General features: G+C 38.0%; 1 protein-coding gene across 4 annotated transcripts in view; it reads left to right on the top strand.

Annotated features, from left to right (window-relative positions):
- Positions 1–21,831, top strand: part of chd3 (chromodomain helicase DNA binding protein 3) — a 100,180-nt gene that overhangs the window by 8,935 nt on the left and 69,414 nt on the right. For all 4 annotated transcript variants that reach the window (XM_087260912.1, XM_087260911.1, XM_087260910.1 and 1 more), the window contains exons 3-16: positions 1,016–1,189; positions 2,990–3,114; positions 3,842–4,080; positions 4,770–4,897; positions 4,986–5,115; positions 5,389–5,564; positions 9,166–9,423; positions 13,350–13,553; positions 13,637–13,854; positions 15,698–15,829; positions 17,864–17,954; positions 18,224–18,415; positions 20,882–21,082; positions 21,258–21,395. In XM_087260912.1, coding sequence (XP_087117038.1) covers positions 1,016–1,189; positions 2,990–3,114; positions 3,842–4,080; positions 4,770–4,897; positions 4,986–5,115; positions 5,389–5,564; positions 9,166–9,423; positions 13,350–13,553; positions 13,637–13,854; positions 15,698–15,829; positions 17,864–17,954; positions 18,224–18,415; positions 20,882–21,082; positions 21,258–21,395 — 2,406 coding nt within the window. The remainder of the gene's footprint in view (positions 1–1,015; positions 1,190–2,989; positions 3,115–3,841; positions 4,081–4,769; positions 4,898–4,985; positions 5,116–5,388; positions 5,565–9,165; positions 9,424–13,349; positions 13,554–13,636; positions 13,855–15,697; positions 15,830–17,863; positions 17,955–18,223; positions 18,416–20,881; positions 21,083–21,257; positions 21,396–21,831) is intronic.

Below are 21,831 nucleotides of genomic sequence, written 5' to 3'. Positions count from 1 at the left end.
CTAGCCTTGTTTACCCTTGTTCTCTAGTTTAGCCGCCTGCCTTTTGACCTGTTGCCTGTTTATACCGACTACGATTCTGGACTGCCTTAACATACCCGTTTGCACCTGTATGACCACTGCTTGCCTGACGCTGAATAAACCTCCATATTGGATCTTACCTTCTGTTGTGAGTGTCACCCCCCCCAGTCGTTACAGATCTGTCGGTTGGTCAGTCAGTCAGTCGACAGCGGCCTCTGGTGTATTTACATGAGAACAGCAGGCGTGAATGGCACTCGCAAGAGAAATTTGAGATCTGAAAAAGCATACACAGCAGCCTTTGGTGGATTCGCGAAAACAAAAACTGCAAAAAAAAAATGTAGCTCCTGGGACATATTTTGCTCTATCCAGAAATGCATAAAGGGGTAAGTAATCAGAACGAGCCTAGGTTGGTTTTGGATCATCGTCTTGCTGAAATGTCTACCCTGGTTTCATCTTTATCATCTTGCTAATGTGGATGTTAAAATGAAGCAGCTAATGTTAATTTACCCTGATGAAGGGCAGTGGGTTGCTGAATAAAAGCTGCAGTTCAGCTGCTGTCTGGGCTTTCAATGCCTTTCTACTCCTTTTCTTCATGTGTTCAATACTTTTTCTCTGTGTCATTTCATTTTATTAAGCATAACTTAATTTGAAAAGTAATTAGATTTGTTTTCTTTGCATATATGTATTTCTTTGGTAGTTACCTACATCCGGGGATAATTTCAAGTCAACAGCACCTTAGAAATATGTTTTCTGAGAAAAATGATGACGTGTTCAATACTTTTTTCCCCTCTATATATGTTGAAAAGGTCACCTTGAATGACAGAATTTAAGGTTGTGAATGAAAGAAGCCTTTAAAAGTGACTAATTGCTCAAATTTATTACTAAATTTATATACATATTTAATTAAATATGGTATAAAAAGAGTGAATGCAATATATTGGCAGCCCTAATCATTTGGCCTCAAGATTGATATTATTTTCTTTCTCTCTTTTTTCAGGAGAGTGACATAGAGAGAGACTCAGAGCCGGACTATGCCATGAACTCTGACAGTGCTGCCAGTGATTATGGAGGGGAGAAGAAAAAGAAGAAGAAACACAAGGACAAGAAGGAGAAGAAAACCAAGAAAAAGAAGAAAGAGGATGAAGACAGCACGCATGAAGAGACCACGAAGGTTATCCGTCCTTTTGCGTCCTTTTGTATTCTTGTCTTCTTTGCTGTTGTAGGCTGTGTGCTCATCCTAACCATTATCTGTGTCCAAATCAAACACAATCAGCCCATTGTTAACTTTGAAATTGAATTAATTTACCCAAGTCGAGAAAGAAAACCGATTTAAAAATATAAACATTCTGACTTGGCTCAAGTGGTGTAGAAATTGCATGCCTTTTTCTGTGAATGTATTTTTATTTTTTTCTAAATGAGTTAAAGAATGTATCTAGTGGCAAATATACTTTAATTCAGGTGTACAGTAATTACAGGTGCCATAGAATGAAAATCTAAATATACCTGGCAAATCTAAACAATAAGAGTTCAGTACATGGTTATAATGACATGCCTCATGAGCCTCAAACCCCATTGTTTTCTTTCTTTCATATAAATTATGTCAGTGTAAAATCCCACTGAAAATCAAGCCAATCAGAACAGAACATCAACTTTGATTATTTTAATATGCACTCCCTAGGCAGCGTTTGATTGGCCACAACATTTCCTTGTGAGATTACAACAATGATAATTTTTCCCCATATATTTAAGTTCTATGCTTGTATTAAACTTTCTATGTACGTGGGACTTTTATTTTAAAATTGGGAGAGGCAGTGAGACTAAAAATGAGCATTTTTTTAAGCAGTCAGACCACCGGATGTTCACAGCTCATCAGAATGCAAAATGTAGGATAGACGGATTATAAATTTATTCAGCACCACCCCAAAGATGCACATTGTCTAGTTAAATGTATTGTTTGATAGTTTAACGTGTATATTGTGTGTAATTTGCAGTGTGTATTTGTAACGAGGCAACAAACACATGTAAACTGCTTAATATAAAAGTTTATGCAAGTTTATGCATCGTGTCATATCAGTTAGCTTTTTCTGTGATTTCTTGTGTGCACGCGATGGCACCTCTACTTAAATCATATTAACACGGACTACTGATGAAACACAAATATCAGCAACAACAAAACAACAGAGTTCACAAGATTTCAAAACCATACAAATTGGCCTAATTTGACCAAGCATCCATTATTAGTCAGAGCCTCGTATTTATACTTGATTATTTTGAATTGTTAATATGTACGTTATATGTTTACACGCTTTGAGCCAAATCAATTTATGGAATATTACAATTTAGTCATTCCAAGTTGTGATAGTTTAATTAATGATTTGATTAGGACAATTTTGAAAATTACATCAAAACAGCGTCATTATTAAAGCTAGCAAAAATGATCTAATAGTATGTTTACCATATTTTCCAGAAAATAAGTTGCACTTGATGGCTCAGAATAGCTTTTTGTCCTCCCAAACTCTGTTGTCATATACATGAATGGTCAAAATTCTTAAAACCTATTGTTTCTAATTAAAAGCAATGTTATGTAATCTTACCCTCAATACCAGTCAATAAACTGGTTTATTTACAGATAGAATCAGAACTAACGAGGTGTTTTCTTGAGAGCTTGTGTTAGCACTATTTATATGCCTGAAATTAGTATTCATGTAAAGTGTTTGCATTCAAATCTTCACACATTCACAAACACATATGCAAACACATGATCAGACGTTCTTCTTGCGCTTCCATTTAGGAATTATGAAAGATTGTTGAAAACATAACATGGTGTTTCTGCTTCATGTCAATAATAATATACCACACACATAATTACTGATCCAGCTAAGCTAAAGTGGGGTTTAGGATACAGATATTTCCGGATTCTTATTACCCATCCACACTGTGACGATCATGTGACAGAGTCTCTCTCTTCCAGCCGGTAGAGATGAAAACATCAGCCCAGCTGGCGAGAGAGTGGGGACTTGAGGATGTTGATCACACATTCACAGAAGAAGATTACCGCACGTTAACCAACTACAAAGCCTTCAGCCAGTTCCTCAGGTACTGACTTTCACTAGAAGTTTGACACGTTGTTGTTCCTTTGCATCATATTTATGCCAATACTATCTCATTAATTCCTGAGTTGGTTGATTACACGAAGAATGGCAAGCATTTTTGTAATAAAATATTTCTCGAATGTTGTAAAAATATGTAAATGAGACATTCTTTCATTAAATATGCACTAATTTACATACATTTGTGGCACCAAAACATTCGACAAAGTCAGAGTAAATTATTTTTTTTAATTAATAAAGTCAAAAGATTTTCCCAGAGATGGGTTGCGGCTGGAAGGGCATCCGCTGCGTAAAAACGTGCTTTATAAGTTGGCGGTTGATTCCGCTGTGGCGACCCCGAATTAATAAAGGGACTAAGCCGATAAGAAAATAAATGAATGAATGAGAGTCAAAAGATTTTACAGAGGGAATTTTTTTTGAATCACTGCATAATTTAGATAATACTGCAAACATCCAGAAAAAATTTGAGGAACAAAATGTAATATATAAGCAAAGCAAATTAAGTATGAATGAACATACCCCCCAGTTTAATCCCTAAATATATATATGAATTAAAAGTCCTGCCAAATTAAAGATTTAAAACTTAAGAAAATAACACATTTTGAAGGAATGGCCTTTTCATTTATTTAGTGTCATTAAAATCTGCAGACCAAAATTGATTAAATTGATTGCTTGTGTGTTTTGGATGTATGTCAACATATTGTTTTCTGCAGGCCCATGATTGCTAAGAAGAACCCTAAAATCCCCATGTCCAAGATGATGACCATTCTTGGGGCCAAATGGCGGGAGTTCAGCTCCAATAATCCATTCAAGGGTTCGGCAGCAGCCGTCGCTGCAGCTGCTGCCGCTGCGGCTGCAGCCGTTGCCGAGCAGGTCTCCGCAGCAACAGCCTCGCCCGAACCTCCACCTCAACCACCTCCACTACGCAAGGCCAAGACCAAAGAGGGCAAAGGTGGCCAGATTTATTAGTCGCTATTTTATATAAATACAAAGCTTGTTAACAATTGAATCTAGAGAATTGAATTGAAATGAATAGCATATAACTTAATTGGGAAAATTACCTAGCGAATGTCATCATGCTTTCCTCAGCTGATCACAGTACAATTAAGGTACAATTACAGTACAATTAAACACATTTAGGTCATTCACAATAATAATTAGGATTTTTAGCTCAAACTGTGGTACTTGGTGATTCAAATATAAGTCAAAAGTTTCTGGCTCTTGAACTGTAATTTAAAAAACACATACAGGCAAGTATTGTAACTATATATATATATATATATATATATATATATATATATATATATATATATATATATATATATATATACATTTTTTAATTAATTAAAAAATAAAAAAGTCACCTTCATTTTTTACATTTATTTTCACTAATTTAAATGAAGACAAAATTTGTAAACATAACAGCCCAAAATCTCAAAACGTTAGAATGAGTGCCAATTAATTACTATTACACATAATGTAATTTTAAGCAATTTTTAAAATATTTGTTTTGTTTATTAAAATGTTCTGACATCTGAAATATCTTCTAGCATTTAAAAATGATGCATGATTATTTTTATTAATCTAGACAGAATACTTATATTAGAATACCAACATTGACAATTTATTGTTTATTGACAGGCCCTGGCTACAAGAAACGAAGTAAGAGCCCTCGTGTCTCCGACAAGAAGAAGCCAAAACCCAAGAAAATGGCTCCCCTGCGCATTAAACTGGGAGCGATTGGTAACAAGAGGAAGAAGAGCAGTTCAGTGAGTGTCTGTGTATAACCCGCTTGCACAATAATGTGTGTTGCGTGCAGTGTTTTTGATCGTGTATGTGTGTGTGGTTGAAATGCAGAGTGAGGAGGTGGATGAGGACGACTCTGAGCAGGAAAACTCCAGCGTTCACAGTTCTTCAGTCCGCTCTGACAGCTCAGGACGGGTCAAAAAGAATAAAAGGGGTCGCCCTGCCAAGAAGAAGAAAAAGGGTGAGAATTAGCTTGTTGCTATTATCACTGCAGGTCCGTCTAAACTCCTGATAGATGGGTTTTTGAGTGCACAGACACAAAGTGTAATAAACAATTCTCTTTTACATCAAATTATTAATGTGATAGAGGTTTTTGTTCATTGCCAGAGAATTTAGGAAGATAATAATTACCCTAGGTGGTTTAAATGATTTTATTGGTTAAAACAGTAGTAGACATTATGCATCAGAGGGGTAAAGTTAATGTTGTATCTCTCTCCATATCTTTCTGTCTCAGCGCTGGGCGATGAGGATGGCGATGGCTATGAGACTGACCATCAGGATTACTGCGAGGTGTGTCAGCAGGGAGGAGAGATCATTCTGTGTGATACCTGTCCCAGAGCTTATCACCTGGTGTGCCTTGAACCTGAGCTGGAGAAAGCACCTGAGGGCAAGTGGAGCTGCCCTCACTGCGTGAGTCACTTCCACTCAAACCTTCAGAGTCACAGATTGATTTCAAAGTGGTCCTGTCACCTTTTATGTAATGGTTATTATAATGGTTTGTCATTGTAAAATGTCTGTGGAGCTTCAGAGATCAAAGCAAACTTGGAGTTATGTTCTCCCATAAGAAAAAACTGATTGTGGACTTAAATGAGTAATCTTTAGGCCTTATCAACTATCCACAAACAGCATCGCCAAACACTGTGGTGTCGCTGAGTATTAGAGTTTGGTTTTTAGTGTGTCAACAGACATGTTTTCTGTTCTGTGAATCAAATCCACTTTGCATGCATTTTAAAAATGATTTGAAATGATACAGTAACAGTAAAACTGATGCTATAATTGCTGTTTGTATTAATGTGTATAGAAGTGTCTCTGCTGTGAAATGTAGATATGGTTATGCTCATTTGGTTTATAACCAGGGTGCAAATTATACATTGATGATCAGGGGGGGTCGACTCTTTTGGTAAGTTTTTCAGTGTATCCAATTTATTTATTTAAATGACATCAAATTTATGAATAAGTCATATTTAAGTTTTCAGTGTTTTGTGGGATATTTAAAGTATTTTGGCACACATTAACCTCTGATTATTTCTGGTTACTGTAGCTCAAACTATTCAAACTATGCGTCTAATTTTACTTTACTTTTAGTAAATTCAAGCAAGAAATAGTGTCTCATGACCACTTGTGATAGCCATCGCTGCTCTAGATCTGCTGGTTTAGACTGTTGAATGATTCTTGCAAAGACTGATTGGCGCAATTATGCATGAACCCCTATAATTGTATTTTAACATAGTATTGGTATTTCAGTGTTTTCTCTAAGATTTTTTCAAGCTGTGGCGGCAGGCCTTTTTTACACAGATCTACCTATGGTGTTATTTCAATGACAAATGTTGTGAGTGCAGTATTAAGTCGAGATCGCTTTGCTTGGGCTCAGATTTCCTCTGCCTGTGCACAAAACTTCTTGCACGCTCCCTCAAATATATGCTGCTCAAGCGCAGATCTTCTTGTGCGCTTTCAAATAGGGTTGTAACGGTATGAATTTTTCACGGTATGATAATCGTCTAAAACAATACCACGGTTTGACGGTTTCGCGGTATACGGTATTAAATAGTAATTCTCATAGCAAAGACCCTGAAAAGAATAAGAACACGTTTTCTGACTGAACAAAGGTTTTATTTCAACAAACTTTTGAAAGAACCATTTTAATAGAACTATAGAAGTCTTTTATAAAAATAAACTGAAAAATCTCCCATTTTAATAAATTAAATTAGAAGGAATAAACAAGCAAGGTCTTTTAAGATTAGACAAAAATAAACTTAAACTGTCCTTCCTTATAAGCAGGATAAATGGGAGACCAAAAGTGCAATACCAAGTTTATGGCTGTAAACATGTATTTAAAGCGTTGTTTTTTTCAGTCTAGGTTGTGATGAAGAAATGTAAGCATGTTGAGATTTTCAGGACTTAATCTTGACCGCAGAGGTGAGAGAATGTGTCCACTTGTACAATGAACAAATAAAAAAATAAGAAAATAATAAATAGTGTGTCAAAGTCCAAATAAACATGGTGCAAATCCTCAGTAAAAAATAGATATAAATATTTACTATACTATAAATAGTTACATAACGAAACTAGATTCAATATGGAACATCCTTAGGTTTTATGTGCCAGCATGGATATGGTTGTCTGTGGATATGGATTTGGATATGGTTGTATGCAATGCAGACAAACAGCTGCACCTTCATTTGTGTCTTTTGAAAACAGCAAGAGCAGCAGTTCGTCTTTGCTGTGTCACTGTTTTGTCATGTTTCTGTGCTGCTGTGCATGCAAAAGTACTTGGTATGAGAATTATTTCATGCAAAACTTTTTTTTTTTTTTTGCGTTTTATTTAGCCGCGCAGAAATGTATGCCTATCTCTCATTCCGTGTTGTTCAAAAAGCTCAGTGTTGGTCCACAAACAAAAGTGAAACCTATGCTTATTGGTTGTGATATAGCGAGTTTGAACCAATCTGGGCATGAAGGAGGGACAATGCATCAATGTATCATGTCTGGTTTGTCCGGAGACACAGTGACGAGCGTTTCTTTGTCAAATCAGCGTTGTCAAATTTTGATGACGTAACCGCACTGATTCCGGAGCCTCTGAATGTCCGTGAATGTTATGTGATACAGCACTGGAAAGCTGAGATTCTCTTCTTTATGCCAATCTTTGAATTGTATGAATCGGATCAGCGGATCAAAAGTTATTAAACATTTAAGAGCAATACTTATTTTTAGCCGCGGGCGGCTGTCTCGGTCTTTAAGGGTTAAAACCGTTGATATGCAATTGTTCATGGTATGATAATCGTGCACGTTCAAATCGTGGTAGACCGTCATACCGGTATATTGTTACAACCCTACTTTCAAATAAACGCTGAAGTGCGATTTAGGTCCACAACCGTGATCGTTTGGCGTATGGTACGTTTAGCTAGTGTGAACGTTGTCTCCTAAACTCAGATGTGCACCCGTAAACCGTACTCAAGTCCACCTGAAGGGGTGGTCTGGGGTACGGTTTGTGGGAACTCTAGTACAGTTCACTTCTGATATGAATGCAATCCTACCAAATAATAGAAGTGAACCGCCAACTGTACAACAAACTTTAGTTTTCATGTCTGTATCACCTACCTTGGTGACAAGCGGGACTGAACTAGTGCAAACCGTTATGATGTCTGCTTGTCTCCTCTAAAAACGACTTATAAAGACAATGTGTGATGTTCTTAACATTCTTAATCCTTTTGCGAATTTTACATTTTTTTTAATTTAAATTTTTATTTTTTTATTTGATTTTTTAAAAATATAATTGTAATACTTTTGCATATTTTGGTTTTAATAACTGGGGTGGGGTTGACAGACCATGCATTCGGACCAAGTGTGAAAGCACCCTTAGAGAGAATAGATCTTTAAATGAACCATTTTAGACACTGTGTGAAAAGAGGTGATTTTGCAGTATATATTATAAGAAAAATAACTCTTTGATGCATACAATCACACGGGTGTGATCAGTCTTGGCTGGTCTCTGGAGCTGCGATCACACTGCTATGTTTAGAACTGTCAGTACATCAGCTGCTAAATACAAATCTGCTTTCCCATGAGGACTCACACTGAGCCAGAGAAAAGATGTGCATGACGCTAGTCAAATCACAATTTATCAGTGTTAGTTTATTTTAGGTTTTAGACATCTTAATACACATAAGTACCATAGCAAACCATAAAACTTTTATTCACATCAGATTCACAAAGTTTGGGTTTACCCTATTCTTCTCCTAGTTAAACAGTCACTTGCATGACTTGCTCCTCTACAGGTAAAGCAAATATGGCGGACCCTCACCCATCACAGATCAAATAATATGACATTATTAAGCTGTTTAAATGATGAAATAAAACACCAACATTAAATTAAAAAAAGATACTGGCCTTAAAAAAGATAATGCTTCCCCCACATTTTTTATATGAGGAGGTCATCAAAAAGCAGGTCATCTTTGTTTAGGATCTTCATATTGAGCTGTTCTAGATTCTGGGTAATGACAGTGTGTATTTTCAGGAGAAAGAAGGGATCCAGTGGGAAGCAAAAGAAGAAGACTTTGAGGAATTTGAAGAGGAGTGTGACGATGTGCGGGATGTGGAGTCAGGGCTTGGTGGAGAGGAAGAGGAGGATGACCACATGGAGTTCTGTCGAGTGTGTAAAGACGGAGGAGAGCTGTTGTGTTGTGACTCCTGTCCGTCATCTTATCACATTCACTGCCTGAATCCTCCACTGCCCGAAATCCCCAATGGAGAATGGCTCTGTCCACGCTGCACTGTGAGTAATGCTCTGCTACTATACAGCTATTTCTCCTCTCACAGTTCATTCAAGATGTAGGTGACTTGTTCTTCAGTCGAACATTAAAGAAGACCTTTAGCTGAAAGTGTGGTTCTTTGGAAAATCTTAAATACAAGTCTTGTAAAGCAAATCGATTATTTATTATTACCTTTAATCCACAGCCTTTGCAAATGATCCTTAACACATTCATGAGGGCTCTTTCATGGACTGACATATATTAAATGTCAGGAATTTTTAAAAGTCAATCTTCCCTGTTGAGATGCACAGAAATGTTATCTTAGAGCTCATTCACACTAAAAACACGAGAGGCAATGATTTGAAATGTTTCAATGAAAAAACACAACACAAAGCATGAGGGTATCCACACACAAGCACCTGGGGCCTCATGTATCAACGCTACGTACGCACAAAAACTTTGCGTACGCCAGGTTTCACACCCAGAATCGCTCAAGTTTGGATTTACTAACAATGAACTGAACGTGGGAATGTGCGCAGCTCCACGGCAGCTTTATGGCTGGCGTACGCACATTTTTTGTGCGTATCTGTTTTATTTCCATTGGCGACTCCTAGAGGCAGTTGTGTTAAATTCCTCTCTACAAAGTGTCTGAGCCTTGCAATGGCAGCTGTATGAGACAGGTTCATCTAGCAGGTATATAAGGTTTCCATACCATACAGTTGAGCAGCTAAACATTAAAGCACAATTTGCAGCGGTCGCCGGTTTTCCCAATGTAATCTGAGCTATCTACTGCACGCACATTGCTATAAAGACACTATCTGAAGATGAATTTGCATGTGTGAATCAGAAATATTTCCATTCAATAAATGTGAAAATAAAATATGATGCACAAACTTATTAATGCTTCCTACTTGTCTTTCTCGTGATAAATAGTAGGCAAAATCTGATATCTAGCGGGGGAAAAAAGAAGAAAGAGTTCATCAGACGCTGGATTCGAACCGAGTTCATGCTCGACTGTGTCAAAACATGTTGACATGCGTCTTACGGGCTGCGCTACTGAGACTGTTATGGGTACTGCAACATTTTACACCTATAAATCACACTAATTCTTTTTAGTTCACTCAGTGCGATGTTCAGACCATCGTGCATGTTGCGCTCAGTTTCACGTTCATTCGGATGTACAAAAGAATATGCGTGAGATTCGGCGTACGCAGTGTTTCATACATCTAAATTTTTTTCTGCGTACCCACATTTACAGCTTATTTATTACCAAGTTTGCGTACGCAATGTTTTAGTATGATTTCCACGCAAGTCTTCGTACATGAGGCCCCTGGCCTTTAAATAGAAGCTTGAAATATTTGCTCTGCGTCTGAGCTCTTCTGATTGGTCCATTGCTATGGAACTGACAGTGATGAGCTCACTGCATGTGAAAGTTGATGATCTTTTAACTTAACATGCTGTCTAAAAAACACGACACTCGCAAGAAACATAAGACACAAGAGTAACAGTCACACACATCTGTCAATCTGTCAATTGTAAAACAATAGAAAAGTAGTGCATTGGAGAGGAAAAAAAACGTGTTCTGTGTTAGGGGGCCCTCTGCTATGTAATGGTAATGTAACTGCACAAGTAAGTACCATTATGATGCAAATTAAACATTTTTATAATACATGTTTGCATGAACTATCTTTCTTATTGTATTTAAAGTCCTGTGTTTTACAATACTTTCCGCATTCATGTTTGCTGGCAGTTTATGTCGTTTGTTGTTTTCTCAAGTCTCATGATAACTAGGGATGCTCCAATCGATCAGCCAGAGATCGGAATGGCCGATAATCACATTTCATGAGTCGATCAGTACTTGCTTATCTGGCCGATCTCATGAACAGATCACAATTGTTTGTATACAAGTTTACAAGCAGAGGACATACTGTATAAAAACTGAAATCTTTTTACATATCAGAACTGAATGTCAGAACAGAATGACATATCAGAACAGGACAGAACTGTGTTTTCAACAGTACTGCAAGTTCATTAAAACTTGGCTGGAAATATTACAACCCAAGCTCATTCTGAAAATGTAGCCCCGCGGACGTTTCTGGAGGCCGCGATTTACGTGGTCGGAGGTACGTATGGCCGCATTTGGTTTTTTTAAGCGAACGCTGCGGGGTGGTGTGACGCCGCTCTTCTTCGCGCTAGCCGGATGGGCTGACGGCTCCTCTGTGTGGAGGGCTTTGCCGCCACAACCAGTTTGTCTGGTTAGCTCGTCGTGGAGCGGAGGCCTGGAGTAGGAGCCGGCAGCGTTTCCGGGTTTGAGTCTGGGCAAGAGCGGTTCCAAAAATCAAGTAACAGGGAGAGAATGCGGTGAAATCTGAAAACGCTGTCAAATTCAGACGAGGGCTTTTCTTTTTCCGCGCGGCTTTCGTGGCTTTCGTGGGCTTTTCCGGCCGCCCAGTCAATCGTTCAGTTATTCAGCCAGTCGGTCAATCGGACAGACAGTCGCTCGACAGTGGCCTCTGGCGGCTTTTTACGTGAGAACAGCCGTTCGCGCGCTCGTGAGAGGTGTTCGAGACACGAAAACAAAAACATACCTCCCGGGAAGTATTTCACAGTCTCCAGAAACGTCTACAGGCATACTTTTCCAGAATGAGCCTTGGTTAAATATATTTTTAACTTAAATATTTAATAATATAACTTATAGTAATATACTTATTGCAATAAACGGTAGTTTATGGATCCATTTCCTTTTGGTAAAGAAGTAATCAAATGTGCACTCTAAACTTCATTGAGACATATTAAATTCTTCTTTTATTTGCAGTGTTCACAAATTGCTTTGTTAGTGATTTTTCTTGTAAATTTTTTGTATCTGTTTTATGTATTAATCTGACCATTGCATGTCCACACTAAAATGGTTATAAGAGATGTTTATGGAGTTATATTCAACATCTTTAATTAATTCTCTTTGGAAAGATCTCCACTCAGGTATCATACTTGTAGGGGAATGTGCTTTATGCATTATAAAGCAAAGCAGCTTAAAGTATCTGAATCAGTACTTTGTATCAGTCAATCACCATGACAGGGAATTGGTACTCGCTATCGGCTGCAAAAATCCTGATCAGAGCATCCCTAATGACAACTTTGGATTTTAAATCAGGATAATAGAAACAAACTATTTCAGTATTTTAGTAAAATAATGATGTTATTTCACCAAAGAATCACAACTGACACCTAACAACTTAGCCTACTGTGAATTTGGACATACTTTTCAGCTTACATGCAATTTTTTTACCGTCAATGTAGTCAACTGTTTTATTTATTTATACAATGTACAATGACACATGTTGTGCCAGAGTTATTTTTTAAAGCTAAATGTATAAAATGAAAAATAGTTTTATAGATACTGTATATGAGAATAATGTCATGTAGCATATATAATTGAAGACAACCAACCCTGTGAAAATTAGATTTTTCTTTAAATATTTCCCAAGTGATGTTTAACAAAGCAAGGAAATATGTCACAGTATTCCCTAGTATATTTTTCTTCTGGAGAAATTATTATTTCTTTTAGTTTGGCTGAAAAAAATATTTTTTAAAAATGTAAAAACTGCTAAGGTTAATATTAGCCACTGTACACTGTTTTCCAATGACTTGCCTAATTACCCTAACTTGCCTAGTTAACATAATTAGCCTCGGTAAGCCTTTCAATGGCACATTTAAGCTCAATACTACTATCTTGCAGAATAATTAGCAAAATATTATGTACTGTCATTTTGGCAAAGGCAAAAGAAATAAGTCATTAGAAATTGTTTACTAAAATGATTATGTTTGAAAAAGAATCAAAATACAGTCTGCAAGTTCTGGCGGTTCATTCCGCTGTGGCGACCCCTGATTAATAAAGGGACTAAGCCTAAAAGAAAATGAAAAGAAGGAAGTTCTGTTGTTTGTTTTTCAGTGTCCACCAATCAAAGGACGAGTGCAAAAAATCCTGCACTGGCGATGGGGTGAACCTCCACCCCCAGTTCCCGTCCCTCCACCTCCAGACGCACCTCCTGATGCCCCGCCCCCTCCACCCATGAAGGGTCGTCCTGAGCGGGAATTCTTTGTGAAGCTGACGGCACAGTCCTACTGGCACTGCACCTGGATTACTGAGCTACAGGTGCGAGAGTAAGACACCAGTGAGACAGGTGTAACTCTTACAGCATGTGCAGACTTTTCTCTCATCCATCTGTGCTTCCTCAGCTCGAGATCTTCCATTCGGTGATGTTCCGCAACTATCAGAGGAAAACGGACATGGATGAGCCGCCCAGCCTTGACTACGGCTCTGGGGGAGAGGAGGATTCTGGGAAGAGTGAGAAGCGGAGGGCTAAAGACCCCCAATACGCCATTCTAGAGGAGAAGTACTACCGTTATGGAATAAAGCCAGAGTGGATGATGGTGCACAGGATAATCAATCACAGGTGTGTGTTTTTTGTGTAGTTTTTTCAGAAAATATTGACGACAAGGCTTTTGTCAGGTGTTGTAGACTTCTTCTCATCATCTTAATCAATCAAGCTTTAAGTGACATGCAAGCTCTCAGTTCACTGTCGTTGTTAATCTTTGTACTCTTCATTAACATTAGAAATTTTTTATAAAGTCATACAAGTTAAAAAGTCTTGTAATAACCCCCAGTAACACTCCAGGGTTTTCACAATGAGTATATGATTGAGTGCTCTGTAAAGGGTTAACAAATTCAACTTGAATAGGTCTTAAACACAAAGCCTATTGAAAACACTATTAGTGTTTGTATACTTTCTTAATAAAGAGTTTACGAGACACTAGCTATGTTTCCATCCACCTATTTTTATACTCATTTTGGATATGCACATAAAAAAATGGTAGATGAAAACATATGCGCATATATTTTGAAAATGGGCATAAATAACTGAGTAGGATAAACTTTTTTCGATAAGAAAAGATGCGCTTAAATTACGATGGAAACATTTACAGAACAAATTCAAGTCTAATTCAAGTCTGTGTATTAAAAAAGGTAATTTGACTTTGTTATAAGAGATCGCGTGATGATAAAAATGTGTGTGAATGGACAAACCAGCAGGCTGAGCTCACTGAAACATCTGAAATGGTGTTTTGGTCTAAATTCTAAAACACCTTAACTGTTTAAGTATTAGTTTTATTATATTATTAATGACCTCCAGAATTAAGAGCGTCTGTGCTCCGCGTCTCACGCCTTTAAACGCCACCAACCATTCACTACGTGTAAGGATTGCCTTCTGAGGTGCAATTCATTTAGTAAATAAAGAAAAGATTCACGCAGCTTCTCCTGCAGCAAATTCTGTTTTTACTGTTGATATTTGGCGCCAGTTAATCAGGAAGTGACGATTTTGTTCTCTTTGACTCGTTGAATGGAAACGCTGCTTTATTTGCACATCTCCTATACGATAATCCAGTTTTGCTCATAAAGTAAACTCGCATTTTTGGATGTAAACATAGCTAAACTGAACCTAACTGCAACACACTGGGTGTAATTAGAATAGGTTATTATGTGAACGTCAGCAAAAACAAATGGAAATACAGTTAATTTTTCTGTATGGCTTTTGTAATCGTTAAAACAGTAAGTTGTTTAGAAAACATGGCAGTATATAAAGTCTTGTGTTAATTATGCCAAAAAAAGTTCTCGAATCTCATACCTCTTCATTTCCTAGTTTTTTCTGACGATGAAAGAAAGTGTTAACAAAACTTTTTCACTAAGCACTCACACATTTGATCTAACGCCTCTGATTGGCAACAACAATCATAAGCTGAACAGAAATGTGTGTGATTGGTTACAATGCATAGTGCTGCAAAGAAACATAAAAAGATGAAGGAATCTGAAGAAACTTGTGCAGACCTAAATGTAATGCTGTACTTTTCATTTACTGTACATCTGGCTTCGAATGTGACAGCCTTTTTTAAATACAGTACTTGCACTGTATGTGTGTGTATGTGTGTTTGGATTTGCTTGTTATCACAATATGTAGACCAAATGTCCCAACAAGTATACTAATACCAGTAATTTTTGACCTTGTGGGGATATTTTTTTTGGTCCATATGAGGAAAACAACTCATAATTATACAGAATGAATAATGATTTTATATGAAAATATAAAACCGCAGCATGTTTTTTGTGAGGGTTGGGTTTAGGGTAAGGGGACGGAATATAAAATCTGTACAGTATCTGTATAAATCATTCTGTCTATGGTATACAACATGGAAATCCAACATGTGTGTGTGTGTGTGTGTGTGTGTGTGTGTGTGTGTGTGCAGTGTGGATAAGAAGGGCAACTACCACTATCTGGTTAAATGGAGAGACCTGACCTATGACCAGTGCACCTGGGAGAGAGATGAGCTGGACATCCCTGAGTTTGCTCTGCACAAAACGGCATACTGGAGACACAGGTGCAGTCACACACTGTCACATGAGTTTTATTTCTGAGGTAATAGAAACCACCTGCAATTAAAATCATGTCATTTAATCATGTTTTTCTAACCTGTATTTATTTAAACCTGTGTTTATGCCAAAAAAGAGACTTCGAGTAGAATTATACAAGGTTCCTATGGGTGCTGGAAATCATTAAAAATGTTTGTATTTTTATTTTCAACGTTTAAAAAGTGCTTAGAATTTATTTAAAGTATGTGAAACTGCTTGAAAATGTAGTTGTGTTGCTTTTAGGACATTTTCTTATTAAATAGGCAATCAACTTTGCAAATAAAATAATTAAAAATAAAATTAATTAGCATAAAACAAAAACTCCTCCAGTCTGTGCACTTGCCTGTAGTCTGAATCGCCTTTCCTTTTATCAGTGCAACAGTTTATGAGGGAACAATGCATAAAAATAAAATAAATATATAAATTTAAAATGAAACATGATATCTTTAAAATATGAGTAATTTGCATTTAGGAGAGTAAGTGATGCTAATTCATTGTTGGGCTTGTGGCAAACATGCCTTAGAATACTAGAACAAATAGCTCCTGATATAATGTGCGGAGGTATATAAGTATATACACTCACTAGCCACTTTAATAGGTACACATGTCCAACTGCTTGTTAATGCAAATTTATCATCAGCCAATCACTTGACAGCAACTCAATGCACTTAGGCATGTAAACATGGTCAAGATGGTCTGCTGCAGTTCAAACCGAGCATCAGAATGAGGAAGAAAGGTGATTTAAGTGACTTTGAATGTGGGAAGGTTGTTGGTACCAGACGGGCTGGTCTGAGTATTTCATCTACTGGGATTTTCATGCACAACCATCTCTAGGGTTTGCAGAGAATGGTCCGAAAAAGAGAAAATATCCATTGAGTGGCAGTTCTGTGGGCGCAAATGCCTTGTTGATGCCAGAGGTCAGAGGAGAATGGCCAGTCTGGTTCAAGCTCAAATAACCACTCGTTACAACTAAGGTATGCAGAAGAGCATCTCTAAATGCACAAGACACCCAACCTTGAGGCGGATGGGCTACAGCGGCAAAAGACCACACCGTGTGCCACTCCTGTCAGCTAAGAACAGGAAACTGAGGCTACAATTTGCACAGGGCCAACAAAATTGGACAATAGAAGATTGGCTAAACGTTTCCTTGTCTGATGAGTGTCGATTTCTGCTGCGACAATTGGATGGTAGGGTCAGAATTTGGCATTAACAACATGATCCATCCTGCCTTGTATCGACAGTTTAGGTTGATAGTGGTGGTCTGATTTTTTGGGGAATATTTTCTTGGGACATTTTGGACCCATTAGTACCAATTGAGCATTGTGTCAACGCCACAGCCTACTTGAGTATTGTTGCTGACCGTGTCCATCCCTTTATGACCACAGTGTACTCATGTTCTGATGGCTACTTCCAGCAAGATATTGTACCATGTCATAAAGCACGATTCATCTCAGACTTGTTTCTTAAACATGACAATGAGTTCACTGTACTCAAATGACCTCCACAGTCACCAGACTTCAATTCAATAGAGCACCTTTGAGATGTGGTGGAAGGGGAAATTCACATCATGGATGTGCAGCCGACAAATCTGCAGCAACTGCGGAGTGCTATCATGTCAATATGGACCAAAATCTGTGAGGAATATTTTCAATACCTTATTTAATCTTTGCGACGAATGATTAAGGCAGTTCTGAAGGCAAAAGGAGGTCCAATCCGGTACTGGTAAGGTGTACCTAATTAATTGGCCAGTGAGTGTATATATCTATATGCAATTTGGCACACTAAAGTGCCAAAGTAAAGTGCTTGAAAAGTTTGAAAATGCTCCCTTGGAAATGCTTAAATCTGAGTCGGAAATGGTGTAAGAACAGAGTAATTAATATTGATGATACACCAAGTCCTTATTCAATGTACTACATCAGTGTTGTGCCTCTTTTGAATGCTTTTCTTGTGTTTTTCTTGCGTTATATTCTGAATGACGGAATAATCAATGTTCTGTTTTTCAGGGAGGCAGTGATGAAGGAAGATCCAGAGAAGCCTAGGAAGATGAGGAGGAGAGAGGAGAACGATGAAGCTCCAAGCACGCCTGTTAATGATGTGCGTGGCTGTCATTTCTGCCTAGCATGCCATTTGGTGAATTCTAGTAGCACCTAGTCAGAATGGTTTTCCACTTTCTTTTAGCAGATGGAACATAATTTAGCAAATGCTTGAACTTAAGTATAAGGCAAATTTTAGCAACCCATTCCTCAGTGTCTCATGATCCTTCAGAAACCATTCTAATATGGTGATTAGAATTAATTATTACTTATTATCATCACTGTTAAAAGTAGTTGAGCTGATTATAATGACTATACTTCTTCCACCAGCCCACGATCAAGTATGAGGAGCAGCCAGAGTTTGTGACGGAGACAGGAGGAACGCTGCACCTCTACCAGCTGGAAGGCCTGAACTGGCTGCGCTTCTCCTGGGCTCAGGGCACAGACACCATCCTGGCTGATGAAATGGGTCTGGGCAAAACCATCCAGACCATTGTATTCCTCTACTCCCTGTTTAAAGAGGTCTGTATTAGGACAGGTTAAAAACGTGTATGTTAAAACACTCCTATTATGCTATTTATTGGTTCCGAATTTTGCTTTGGAAGTGTACAATAGCCAGAAAGTCAGAAACACTTTACATTCTTGTAATACACATTACAGCATTATTTTAAATATATTTATTTATTAATCAAAATCCATTTTTTTAACTGCTTCTTTCCAAAAGACTACTTTCGCTGGTTGATCAGATGGCTCAGTCTGTTGTGATTGGTCTACTGCTTACAGTATGTAATGCAAACCAAATGCCGATCACAAAAACAAGAAAGCATTGACAACGGTACCAGTTTTATTGTATAAATTCAAACCCAATTCCTTATTCACTGAAAACATATCAAGTGAATTGCTTTCAGACAACGCAGTGATGCAGTAGGTAGTGCTGTCGCCTCACAGCAAGAAGGTCGCTGGTTCGAGCCTCGGCTGGATCAGTTGGCGTTTCTGCTTGGAGTTGGCATGTTCTCATTGCGTTCGCATGGGTTTCCTCCACGTGCTCCGGTTTCCCCCACAATCCAAAGTACAGGTGAATTGAGTAGGCTAAATTGTCCGTAGAGTATGAGTGTGTGTGGGAATGAGTGTGTGTGGATGTTTCCCAGAGATGGGTTGCAGCTGGAAGGCCATCCACTGCGTAAAAACGTGCTGGATAAGTTGGCGGTTCATTCCACTGTGGCGACCCCAGATTAATAAAGGGCCTAAGCCGAAAAGAAAATGAATGAATGAATGAATTGCTTTCAAAGCACAGAAAACAGCAACTTCTTAAAATGTCGACTGCGCAAATCAAACTCTCCCAAGCCTCAAACTACAGCGTTTGCGAACCAAAGTTTATGTACAGCAGATAAATACCATAAGCCGCCATCTACGCCGCCATCTACATTCCAACACTGACTTGTTAAGAATATGTGCCCAGAGCTACATTTTTGAAAACTGAGAAGTGCAGTTTTATAAACTAATTTCGAGAAGAGCTTAAGCAGATCATTGTAAAGGTCAATTCATCATTGACAGTCATATAATTATCCAATCAGCACTAAAACAAGCCCCTATAAATAATCAGGTACGTCCTACCTTGTTATCTCTCTGGATCTTCAGCATCTTTCCACCACCCCATCTCCACACTTTCAAATTAATTTACTTAGGGGGAGTGCTCTGAGATTCTATACACTGCACTCGTACCCCTCTTAATATCTCTCTTACAAAGGGGAATAACACAAGTGTCTTTCTGAGCTCAGAACCCTTTAACTGGACAGCACAGCAAATATGCCTAAAGTATTATGTCAACTATCTGTAAGTGCGAAATCTTGAAATATGTGATCGCGGGTACAAATAGCAACATAGGCTCATTCTGAAAACGTAGCCCTATATAAGTTTCTGGAGACCCCGAATTAGTTATGTTTGTTATTTTTTAAACAAATGCTACGGAGCGGTATGACGACATTCCTTTTCATGCTTACCAGCTGACCGCTGCAAGTATGAACAGCCTTCCCGCTGTGACCAGTTTGTCCTGTTAGCTTGCCATGTCCGTCGGCGAACTTGAAACGCAGAGAGGAGTTGACCATGGGGACGGGGTTCGAGTGCGGTGAAGAACAGTTCCAGAAAGCAGGGATGACAAAAACAGAATCCAAAAAAATAAAATAAACAAGTAAATAACAGGGTGAGCATGTGGTAAAATCTGAAAACATGGTAAAAATCAGACGAGGGCTTTTCTTTTTCTGGATTGCTTTTGGAAATTGTTAGTTGGGTTTAGGGAAGTGGGTGGGCAGGTCAATCGATAAAATTGGTTGGGTTTAGGGTAGGAGGGTGGGTCAGTCCAGTTAAAGTCAGTCAGCAGCGGCCTCTTTTGTGTAAAATGAATGTGTGCTATCATAGTAACAGCACATGGTCACGATAGCTTTTCGTTTCTAGTTTATTTTTTTTAGTTGGGTTTAGGGAAGGAGGCTGGTGGGTCAGTCGATTTCAAGCTGATTTACAAGACGACAAGCCAAACAGATGTGCGCAAGAAGGCAGTTGTGGTGAGAAGGAAACAACGTCTGGTGAATTTACGAAAAATTGCATGTATGAGAAAGCATGCCATAGTGACGTATTTGAGCTTGTAAAAAATGTACATAATGCCCTCTAGTAGATTTGTTAAAACAAAGACTGCAAGAAGACATAGCCCTGGGTACATGTTTGTCAGTTCTCAAAAATGTAGTCCTTAGCACATATTTCTAATGAGCTTTGGTTTGGCAAGGCAACCTATACAGATTTGTGCAGAAATTAAAGCTAAAACTAATTTAGACATTTCAGATTTAACTGCCTTTAGCATGTTATTATAAAATCGAGTGTTATTACACACATGAAAAGCATAATTGGGGCATTTTAAATGACAAGTGAAGTTCCTCTCTTGCATCCTGTGTTCCTTTGTCATTCTTTCTGTATCTCTCTGTCCATTTCTCTGTCCAGGGTCACACTAAAGGGCCGTTCCTGGTGAGCGCACCGCTGTCCACAATCATTAACTGGGAGAGAGAGTTTGAGATGTGGGCTCCTGACTTCTATGTTGTCACTTACACCGGAGACAAGGACAGCCGGGCCATCATCCGCGAAAACGAGTTCACTTTTGATGACACGGCTGTAAAGGGAGGAAAGAAAGCCTTCAAATTACGGGTGAGGAGGAGTGGATATATTACTGCTGATTAGAAAGATGAAATTAAAAAAATTGACAGAATGAGGAGGAAAATTCAATAAAGCAACAATAAACAATACCACATGGAGAAGTTTTGAATTGTGTTATTTAGTTTTGTAAAATTAAACATAGTAACCGTTCTGTTTTATTTTCTAGAGAGAAGCACCTATTAAGTTCCATGTTTTACTGACGTCATACGAGCTTGTGACCATAGACCAGAACGTTCTTAAGTCCATTGACTGGGCTTGTCTTGTAGTGGATGAAGCTCACCGCCTCAAAAACAACCAGTCTAAGGTACACTGATTTTGTGCTTTTTTCTTGCTTTCTGTCCCGTGTGTATTCAGTTTGATTGAAAATACACAAATAAAAAAAGTAATAATGTCAAATATTAGAATTTAATATAGCTGCTTTATATTGTAATGCGTTTAAATGTAAAGGTGGCAATTTAACAGCCATTTACTCCAGACTCCAGACTATGCATATTTGGTGTTGAACAAACATTTCTGTTATCAATGCTATCAATGTTTGCTAGAGTTGTGCTACTTAATATTGTTTTGCGGAAACAGTTACACATTTTGTCAGGATTTTTTGATGAAAATTTCATAAATTAATGAAAAATGTATTTTTAATTTTTCTTTCAGGTGACTTTTAATCAATTTAAAGAGTCCTTTCAGAAAATTTGTAGTAATTACTTTCAGTACTAAATATCTTTCTAAACCCAAATGTTGTA

Source organism: Danio rerio, chromosome 7 (assembly GCF_052040795.2).
Source record: "Danio rerio strain M-AB ecotype USA chromosome 7, GRCz13ab, whole genome shotgun sequence".
In the NCBI taxonomy this organism is placed as follows: Eukaryota; Metazoa; Chordata; class Actinopteri; order Cypriniformes; family Danionidae; genus Danio; species Danio rerio.
Note: the sequence above shows the minus strand (reverse complement) of the source record. Positions and strands in the feature narration are given on the sequence as shown.